The following is a 10,608-nucleotide window of genomic DNA, read 5'->3' as shown; positions in this document are numbered from 1 at the left end:
TACACCAATAATACACTAATCATGATCTTCAGTTTTGAATGAAATTCATTTCAATCAGCTGTGTTTGCTGCGGATGGAGGGAAAAGTGACACCACTCTGACCCCCGAGGACTGGAGTTTCCCATCCCTGGTGTACAATGCCTTTGGATACTATTCAGACCCCTTGACTTTTTCCACATTTTGATACATTAGACTTAGTCTAAAATTGATTAAATAAAACAAAGTCCTCAGAAATCTACACACATTACCCTATAATGACAAAGCAAAAACAGAAATAGCTTATTTACATAAGAATTCAGACCCTTTGGTATGATACTTGAAATTGAGCTCAGGTGCATCCTGTTTCCATTGGTCATCCTTGAGATGTTTATACAACTTAATTGGAGTCCACCTGTGGAAAATTCAATTGCTTGGACATGATTTGGGAAAAGCACACACCCGTCTATGTAATGTCCCACAGTTGACAGTGCATGTCAGAGCAAAAACCAAGCCATGAGGTCAAAGGAATTGTCCTTGGAGTTTGTCAGAATATGTGGGATTTTGTTTGTCCACCTGCCTCTTGAGGTTTGACCACAAGCTCTCAATGGGATTAAGGTCTGGGGAGTTTCCTGGCGATTGACCCAAGATATTGATGTATTGTTCCCAGAGCCACTTAGTTATCACTTTTGCCTTATGGCAAGGTGCTCCATCATGCTGGAAAAGGCATTGATTGTCACCAAACTGTTCCTGGATGGTTTGGAGAAGTTTCTCTTGGAGGATGTGTTGATACCATTCTTTATTCATGGCTGTGTTCTTAGGCAAAATTGTGAGTGAGCCCACTCCCTTGGCTGAGAAGCAACCCCACATATGAATGGTCTCAGGATGCTTTACTGTTGGCATGACACAGGATTGATGGTAGCACTCACCTTGTCTTCTCCGGACAAGCTTTTTTTCCGGATGCCCCAAACAATCGGAAAGGGGATTCATCAGAGAAAATGACTTTACCCCAGTCCTCAACAGTCCAATCCCTGTACCCTTTGCAGAATATCAGTCTGTCCCTGATGTTTTTCCTGGAGAGAAGTGTCTTCTTTGCTGCCCTTCTTGACACCAGGCCATCCTCCATAAGTCTTCACCTCACTGTGCGTTTTGGTCACGACTGTAGTATGCTTATTGGTCATAGTATGGATATAGTTATTATGCTTAATTAAGTTCCCGGATGTCTCAGAGCACAGAATAATGAATTTACGAGTGCTCAACACCCGTTGAATATGGCTGGTGTCAGCAAAAAAATCATAATTAAATTGTTGCCAGCAGCACAGTTAGTCACCAACGCTCTGGATAACATGAAAACTGCATAACCTGCTCTTCTAGGGCGAGAAATGGTCATTTGTCTCATTTGTGTCTGGAAGTAGCTAGCTAGCAAGTTAGCTTGGGTGCTTGAATGCCGTTGTAAGGTCAGAACGCTCAAGTCAACCCTACTCCTCTGCACGAGCTTTCATTGTACCGAGAGCGAAATGCTCTGAATTCCCAAATGGACAATCTGACAACGCTCTGAATTTACGAGTGCACTCTGGCACTCCATATTGGATTTAAGAACACACCCGAAGTCATAAAATGTCTAACTAGTAATTTGTTATGCTAATTAGCTAGCATAGCAACAGCATCAACTTCTGGTAGACAGGTGAAGCGCAAATACGCTCATCTGAAAGGATACTGTGCCGTTTACAGTATACTAAAATTAACTAATAGTATGTAGTATATACTCATTAGTATATACAGTACGTTAGTATGGGTATTCGAACACAGCTCGTGTATCCAGTACATACGACTAATACAACTTGAAACTTTAACTTGAAACACACACGCACACACTTTTAAACCTCCTATGCACATTTGAGACTTTTAGAAGTGGGGGGGACAAATGAAATGTTTTGATCCAGTCGGATAAACACTCCAAACCTCCTAACAGATCAATCGAAGGCGTCCCCATGGTCCTAAATCACAACCTCTTTTTGTATTACATTCCAATGAAAACTGGAGGGGATAAAAATGCAACTCCAGAATGTGGGACATGCCCCCCATGCCCCCCCCCCCCCCCCCCCCCCTCCGTCCGTCCCCAGTGAAAGTTGCGCTCCTGATCACTTGAAAAAAACACAATGCTGGTTGGCGAAATGTATACGTTTTTAACGATATATTTAGTCAAAATTACATTACTCAGTCAAATCACTGGACAACTGATACCAAAGCAACCGGTAGCGTTTTCCTCAAATTTGTTTTGTTCAATTTCCCAGCTGCAATAAATGCAGCTTCAGGATATGTGGTTTCCAGTTTGCATAAAGTCCAGTGTAGTTCCTTGAGGGCCATTGTGGTATTGGCTTGAGGGGGAATATACACGGCTGTGACTATAACCGAAGATGATTTTCTTGGGAGGTCATTGTTTATATTACAACTGTTTATATTACAACTGTACTCCTGGTCATTTCTCCACAACACAAATATTACAGTGGCGACAAGGTGATTCAACTTCGGATATTGCTTGAAGGGAAGAATGTTGCGGGAAGAATGTTACGTGAGTAATGAAACTCAAAATAATTATGTAATTCTACTAGCACTGCTAGTAGGTACAGTGTTCAGGAGCTGCCAAGTAGCAAGACTATTGGAGTCCAGAATAGCGACACTGCCCTCTGGTGGTTAAAAAACAAACTGTCATTGAACCCATTGAAATTAGGCGATCTCAGTGGAGAAATATTGTGGGGGAAAAAAGGAAGAAACGTAACACGGTGTGTACATTATTACAAATGAGTGCAGTGATTGAAGTAATTGCAGAAACTTCTGAAATGAAAAAAGTGAAGAATTAGATGAATTCAGAAATTAAGGAATATAAGGAAATGGAACAATTAACTGTGAAAATACCAACCATTGGTCGAGTACCAGAGTTTGAGGCTACAAAAGAGGATTTTGATTCTTATTTCGAGCATTTTGAGTGTTTGCTGGCTGCAAATGAAATCAAAGATGAAAAGAAAGCGGACGTATTTCTCAGTGTTTTGGGTCCAACTGAGTATGGTTGCTGAAAGGTTTCATTGAACCAATAAAAGCAGTGGAATTGACCTATGCAGAACTGACTGAAACTCTTTCAAGGCATTTCAAGCCTAAGCAAATTCTCATTGCAGAACGTTTCAGATTTTACCAACATCACCAGAGTCAAGGGAAAACCGTGGCTGACTACATCCTTGCTTTGAAAAGGCTGGCAAGTACATGTGAGTTTGCACAATTTCTTGATGATGCTCTTCGAGACAAGTTTGTATGTGGTCTCACAGGTGAAGCATATCACAGAAGGCTTCTGTCAGAGAAGGACCTGACCTTTAAGAAAGCCTGTGATATCGCACTTGGACTCGGATATCGCACTTGGACTATTGAGCTATCGGGACATGCAAAACGTCAGAAAGGTGTTCACAAGGTCAGTGACACGTGGTGAAAAAGGCTCACAAAAGTCACACTTTTCTCAGTCCCGTCCTCAAGGTTACACAAGAACAAAGCAGCCCACATCACAAAGGTCTAAGCCAAGTTGCTGCAGATGTGGGGGAGATAATCATGTGTCGATTCCAAAATGAAAACTGCCACAATAGTGGAAAGGTTGGACATTTACATAGAGTGTGTAAAGCTCACAAACGCACAGCAAGAACGCACAAAGTGTCAGAACCAGCACAAGAAGAGGAAGGTACAACTGAAACAGTATTGGAACTGTACACAGTGTACACAGCTCAACAACAAAAATATGGAATCTATCTCAGCATGGAGTTGGCGGGAAAACCAGTGAAAATGCAGCTGGACACGAGCGTCTGTATCGCTTGTTCCAGAAAGACTACAAAGAAAAACTGAAAAAGTGCCCTCTTCAGCCAGCGTCCATCCACCTTTCTTCATACACTGGTGACACTATTCCTGTGTTAGGGCAGATCCAGGTACCAGTCCGGTCTGAGGGGAAGGAGTGGACGCTACCGATTGTCATTGTCAAAGGAAAAAAATCAGCCTTGCTAGGCAGAAATTGCCTACAAAAGATCAAGTTGAACTGGGGAGAAATCTTCAGTCTGAGAAATGACAAGACTTCACAGCAAAAAGTCAGAGTGCAAGAAGCCTATCTTTCACAAACCACGTCCAGTTCCCTATGCTCTTAAGGAAGCAATAGAGAAGGAACTGGACCGCCTACAGAGGAATAACATCATCACGAAAGTAGCGAGGAGCGACTGGGCCGCTCCGATCGTTGTAATGCCAAAGAAAGACAAGACCGTCAGAATGTGCGGAGACTACAAGGTCACAGTGAATCACTGCATACTACCAGAGGAATATCCACTACCAAACGCTGAAGATCTGTTTGCCACTCTAGCTGGTGGGAAGGTTTTGGTGGGAAGTAAGCTTATCAGCAACTGAAGCTGGGTCCGGAGTCAGAACAGTATCTGACCGTCAATACACACAAGGGGGCTATTCAGATTCAATCGGTTGGCCTACGGAATCTCGACAGCTCCAGCGATATTCCAACACACAATGGATCCGATCTTGGACAGTATAGACAATGTTGTGTGCTTCATGGATGACATCCTTGTGTCAGCACCAACCATTGGAGAGCACCTTGTAGTGCTGGACAAAGTGATGTCAAGACTTGAGAAATACGGAGTGAGAATGAAATGCAGCAAGTGTGAGTTCCTCCAGGACTCAGTTGAGTATCTTGGATACAAGATTGATGCACAAGGCCTGCACCCAACCAACAACAAGGTGGAAGCAATCGTAAATGCAGCAGCACCCACAAATATCTCAGAGCTGAGGTCATTTTTGGGGCTCGCCCCTGAACTATTACGGAAAGTTTGTGGCAAACTTGTCCACATTGTTGCATCCGCTTCACCAACTGCTGCAGGCCGATACAAATTGAAATTGGTCCCCACAATGCGAAGAAGCATTCAAGTCTTGCATACAGCGTCTGCTAAAGAGCAAGTGGCTTGCCCACTACGACACAGATATGAAGCTGAGACTCGCGTGTGATGTATCTCCATATGGAGTAGGACCAGTCATCTCACATGTTCTACCATCAGGTGAAGAACACCCTATTGCATTTGCATCACAGACTCTGTCACCAAGTGAGAAAAATTATACTCAAATTGAGAAGGAAGCCCTGAGCATAATATTCGGAGTGAAGAAGTTTCACAAATACCTCTACGGAAGGAAGTTCCAACTGCTGACAGATCACAAGCCTCTGTTGGCCATCCTTGGACCAAAATCAGCTATACCAAGCCTTGCTGCACTTCGAATACAACGTTAGGCTCTGATATTGCTAGCCTACGACTACAAGATTGAGTACAGACGATCCAGTGATCACGCAAATGCAGATGCACTATCAAGACTACCATGCAATAGTGACTCCGACAGTGAAGATGATAGAGCAGTATTCCAGATCTCTCTCATTGACGAATTGCCCATATCTGCTTCAGACATAGCAGAGGAAACGAGGAAAGACCCAGTCCTTTCCAAAGTCTTGGACTTAACATTAGGCGGTTGGCCAACCTTCGTAAATGACGATAACCTTCATCCATTCATCGACAAGAAAGACCAATTGTCTACTGATCAAGGATGGGTTCTGTGGGAATGAAGGGTGGTGGTACCTCACAAATTCCAGAGGAGACTGCTATCTGACCTGCATGAGGGACATCCAGGGATCACTTGAATGAAAGCACTCACCTGCAGTTATCTGTGGTGGCCTGGACTGGATCAGGACATTCAACAGCATATAGGCCACTGCTCACCTTGTGAAGCTGTTCGCAACAAACCTGCTGCTGCACCTCTTCATACATGGTCCTGGGCTGCTACACCTTGGGAACGCATCCATGTGGATTATGCTGAGATTGACAAGCAACATTTCCTTGTTGTCTCCGATATCTATTCCAAGTGGATGGAAGTGTTCCCTACTCAACTGACCACAGCTGAGAAGACCATCAATCTTCTCAGACACCTGTTCGCATCCTTTGGATTAGTCAAGGAGCTCGTATCGGACAATGGCCCTCCATTCACGTCAAACAATTTTGAAATGTTTTTCAAGAACAACGGGGTAAGGCACATCCTGTCACCACCTTACCATCCGGCATCAAACGGAGAAGCGGAGAGAGCCGTGCAAACCTTTAAGAAGGCCTGGACTAGACTCGAGGTTCAGTCTGTGCCCACCCACAAAAGGCTTCCCCGGTTACTGTTTACTTACCGTAACACACCACACACAGTAACGGAATGTACACTAGCTGAACTGTTTCTGAAACGCCAACCACGTACTTAGGACACAAATTCCATCTTCGGGGCAGAATAATCCCCTGGTGCTGGGCTCTGAAAAGTCTGCTTCAACCCAGTAGTTGAAAAATGTTTAAGAATGCATTGTTCAGATATTGCATTAGTAGTTCCCTAACATATTTACCTCTTTCTCTGGGAGTTAAACACTATGGGGGAGGAGTGTAGTATCTCTGATCGACATCTGTTTATATAAGTTACTATGCTGTTACTAAGCAGTGATGTATTACGGCAGTGTTACGTTACTACACCTAATAGGAAATGCACATGCGCACTATTGTGCCGGGGGCTGTAGAGCACGTTTTTTTTTTTACTAAACGAAAACCTAACTGTACTCCCGTCTCCTGCCTGGTCATTTCTCCACAACACAAATATTAGTCACAAGGTCGGCATTTGATTGAAAAGTGACCCGTTTTAATTTGAATCAAAAACAACTTCGTATTGAAGGAGTGCCTTTGATTTGACAACCTGCATATGCGCAGTTCGGCGCAAGACCCAATTACGTGTTTCTGCACAAGTTTAATAATTGATTCGATATCTATATAGCGCTTTTCTAGCAACTGAGGTACTCAAAGCACTTTAAATGGTAGGGGGAAACTCACGTCATCAATGTGTAGCACCCACCTGATGAGGTGGTCATGTGGAATGGGGCGGTCATGATGGAATGGGGCCAGGTTGGGAATTTAGGCGTGACACCAGGGTTAATACTCTTAAAATATGAGCCATGGGATTTTTAATGACCACAGAGTCAGGACACCTGTTTAACCTCCCTTCTGAAAGACAGCACCCTATGCAGGGCAATGTCCCCTTCACTGCCTTGGGGATCTCCTTAGACCGATGGGAAATGTCCCCTACTGGCTCCCCAACACCACTTCCAGCAGTGTCTGGTCTCCCATTGAGGGACTGACCAGGACCAACCCTGCTTAGCTTCAGAGGCAAGCCAGCAGTGGGTTGCGGGGTGGTATGCAGTTGGTGCTACATTGCCATGACATGGCCTACAAGTGTTTATCGAGTATTTCTATTGGAGAAGCAGTTTTTTCCTATCTTCATACTGTCTTTAATTGCACCTTCCAAGGCCTCACCATTTCATGGGAATTTGCATTTTAATTTGGCCTTATGGGGAGGAAGAGGAATACTAATAATAATAATAATAATAATTAATGCCAACAATCACAATTAGGTTTCACCAGGTTCGCTGCTAAACTGCTAATGATTTCATGATCTGTCATGTGGACATTTATACTTTGTTGCAATATAAAACAGAGTAAATTCCACACAAACTATGCACTAAACTACCCGGTTCATAAACAAACCTATAGCATGAATAAAAATGGGTGTAAAGAAAGAATATTATTAGCTATTTTGTAGAATGTGAATGAATGTATAGTCGGCACATTACAAATGACATGTAATTACCACAGGTACAAAGTAAAAAATAAAGGGGCTATATCGTAAAAATTCATAAAAAACGAAATTTGCTTTTTTGTCTTAATCTATGGTTAGGATTAGGTATAAAATTAGCAAGAAGGTTGGGGTTAGGTTTAAAAACAGATTTTAAGAAGATACATGTTAGAAATAGGCGGGGTGTTTGACTTTGTGGCTTTGGTAACTAGTGACGACAGTATTTTGAGTTCTCTTATCTGCATCAGCGTCCTTCCGGCTTCCAAGACTCAGACCGAAAAAGGGTTGTCTCTAGTTACTACAGCCACAAAGTCAACATTTACTATATCGTAAAAAATAACGAGAGGGGGAGAATCGTTTCTTGGCCTTAATTTAAGGTGAGGTTAACAGTGTGGTTACGTTTAAAAATCAGACTATGTGAAGAGAAATAGGAGGGATTTAGCCATAATTATGACTTTGTGGCTGTGGGAACTAGTGAGCCCAACGGAAAGAGAAAAGCCTTGGCTGTGATGCCGCTGAATGATGGCTGCTTTTGGGATCCTGAGTTACGAACACCGGCCACTGAAGCGGCCACGACTCGGACCTCCGGACGTTTATCCTCAAGACCCAAAGCAAAAAGAGGTCAGAAACTTAAATCGTTTCTCAAACCAACGTTGCAAAGACAAATTGACACAAAGAGCCTAGCTACCGTTATTTGGAAAGGAGTCCCATTAGCTAACTAACTACGGTTGCTAGCTAGTCCCAGACGGCTATCACAGGCCCAAGCCAGTCTCTCTAGCAATAACAATGAACAGCTAACGTTACTTGGCTTTTCAGTTTGCTAAACATCAACCAGGTAATGTTAGCTTGATAACAGTAGTATTCTAGCTCGTAGTTAGCTAGCCAACCTTTTCTAACGTAACGTGTAAACTTTACGAGAGATAATTTGGCCATATTTCAAGTTATCAAATTAGTGCACTAACCATTAACGTTACTTGCATGGTTGCAGATTAGGTAAACTTGCTTGCATTTAATGTAACGTTAGTTAGGTACACAACTCGGATTCATTTCGGAGAAGCTTGAGGTAGCTACTTAGCTAGCATATTTAGCAGCTATGTTAGCTAGCTAAATGCCTTCATTTTCACAAATTGGCAAACGGGTCAACGTTACCATTGAGGGTTCTCCCCAGGATTTAACAAGGTGGTGCTGCTGAGTTCAGCCAGAGGACTCAAGAGATTTTTGTGTTTTTGAACACCTGTAACTGCCAAAAAATGTCCAGAAGGTGGCGCATCGCCTCTTACATTCTTTGGGGAGAAGCCTTGCATGTTGTGCTAATGTTAGCATGTGTGTGTCTAGCTATTATAAAACTATACAGTTTAGCAAACGTGAACTACTAGTTTAGCTACCAATACCATAGATAACGTTAGCCATATAATTTTAGCTAGCTCGGTGAGGTTTTAGGGTGGACTACAACCCAAAAGTTGTATTGCCGCCCACTACTGGATTCAAAGTAAAAAAAGAAAACCATACTTGATTGGTAATCTAACTCACTCCTCACAACAAAAATAGTCAACAAAACAAAGCAAAACAAACTCCCACTTCGTCCATTCTTTAAATGTCCATTTCTCTGCACTCAAGCTATGGGGCCTGATAGGGCAGTACAGCTCGTCACAGCCTATTGTGTAACTCATTCGCCCGAGAAGTCCTCCAATCCCAGAAACGTTTTTGTGTGTGTGTGTGTGTGTGTGTGTTACCAAAGCTAGTGTCGCCACATCTTTGTTGATAAATGCTGATAAATGTACTTACTACGACTGTGATGTGGTTGTCTCACCGAGTTCTCTTAAAGATGAATGCACTAACTGTAAGTCGCTCTGGATAAGACCCTCTGCTAAATGAGTAAAATGTAAAACTGTAAACTCAATTTTATTATCTAGCTACTCAATCCCCCAATGAGCTATTCGTCATTTGTTTTGTGTTCAGGTGTTCATTGTGTGACTTCATCAACTGCATGGACTGAATTTCACGAGATCTAATGTCAATTTCTGTTCCAGGATGAATTGACTGCGTTGAATGTGAAGCAAGGATTTAATAATCAACCGGCAGTGTCAGGGGATGAACATGGAAGTGCTAAAAATGTCAACTTCAATCCCTCAAAGGTGATCTTCTACTCATAATGTTTCTCTTTGTATCACATGTAGTGAATCATGATTCATGTTGTATGTATAGTAGGATCTCTTGTTCATTGCATACTTCCCTATTACCCCAACAGATTAGTTCAAATTTCAGCAGCATCATTGCAGAGAAGCTGCGCTACAACACATTTCCAGACACAGGCAAACGGAAGCCGCAGGTTAACCATAAGGACAATTTCTGGCTCGTTACTGCCAGGTCACAGAGCTCTATCAACAACTGGTTTACAGATTTGGCCGGAACTAAACCACTCACCCAGCTGGCAAAGAAGGTAGGACTTTGTACCAAAAACATCCCTGCGGTGCACATTCAGCAGAGCACTACATTGTGAAAGAAATATGTTGTGTTCTGGCCTGGGGTGGTCTACCGGCCTCTGGAGCACATGTCAGTATGGGTTCGAATCAGGCTCACTGTTCTTCAGCACTCTTAAAATTGCTCACTTCAAATTATAACAGCACCCTCACAAACTCAAAATTCAAAAAAATATTCTGAAGCAACATCCTCCATCAAACCTGTTTTGTTAAATTGTGTTGGTGTGCTAGGTGCCGATCTTTAGTAAAAAGGAGGAGGTTTTTGGCTACTTGGCCAAGTACACAGTACCTGTGATGCGCTCAGCATGGATGATCAAGATGACCTGTGCGTATCATGCCGCCATTACAGAAACAAAAGTCAAGAAGCGGCACGTGATTGACCCCTGCATAGGTAAGCAAACACTCCTTAAAATAATATATAGCCTATCCAT

General features: G+C 42.8%; 1 protein-coding gene across 2 annotated transcripts in view; it reads left to right on the top strand.

Annotated features, from left to right (window-relative positions):
* Positions 1-8,099: 8,099 nt before the first annotated feature.
* The window catches only part of LOC139390519 (mediator of RNA polymerase II transcription subunit 12-like), a 98,243-nt gene continuing 95,734 nt past the window's right edge, over positions 8,100-10,608 (top strand). For both annotated transcript variants that reach the window (XM_071137678.1, XM_071137677.1), the window contains exons 1-4: positions 8,100-8,318; positions 9,728-9,832; positions 9,946-10,137; positions 10,409-10,568. In XM_071137678.1, the coding sequence (XP_070993779.1) occupies positions 8,217-8,318; positions 9,728-9,832; positions 9,946-10,137; positions 10,409-10,568 (559 nt within the window). In that variant the 5' untranslated portion in view covers positions 8,100-8,216. The remainder of the gene's footprint in view (positions 8,319-9,727; positions 9,833-9,945; positions 10,138-10,408; positions 10,569-10,608) is intronic.

Source organism: Oncorhynchus clarkii, chromosome 31 (assembly GCF_045791955.1).
Source record: "Oncorhynchus clarkii lewisi isolate Uvic-CL-2024 chromosome 31, UVic_Ocla_1.0, whole genome shotgun sequence".
Lineage (NCBI taxonomy): Eukaryota > Metazoa > Chordata > Actinopteri > Salmoniformes > Salmonidae > Oncorhynchus > Oncorhynchus clarkii.
The sequence above is the reverse complement of the archived record's forward strand: the minus strand, read 5'-3'. Positions and strand labels throughout refer to the sequence as shown.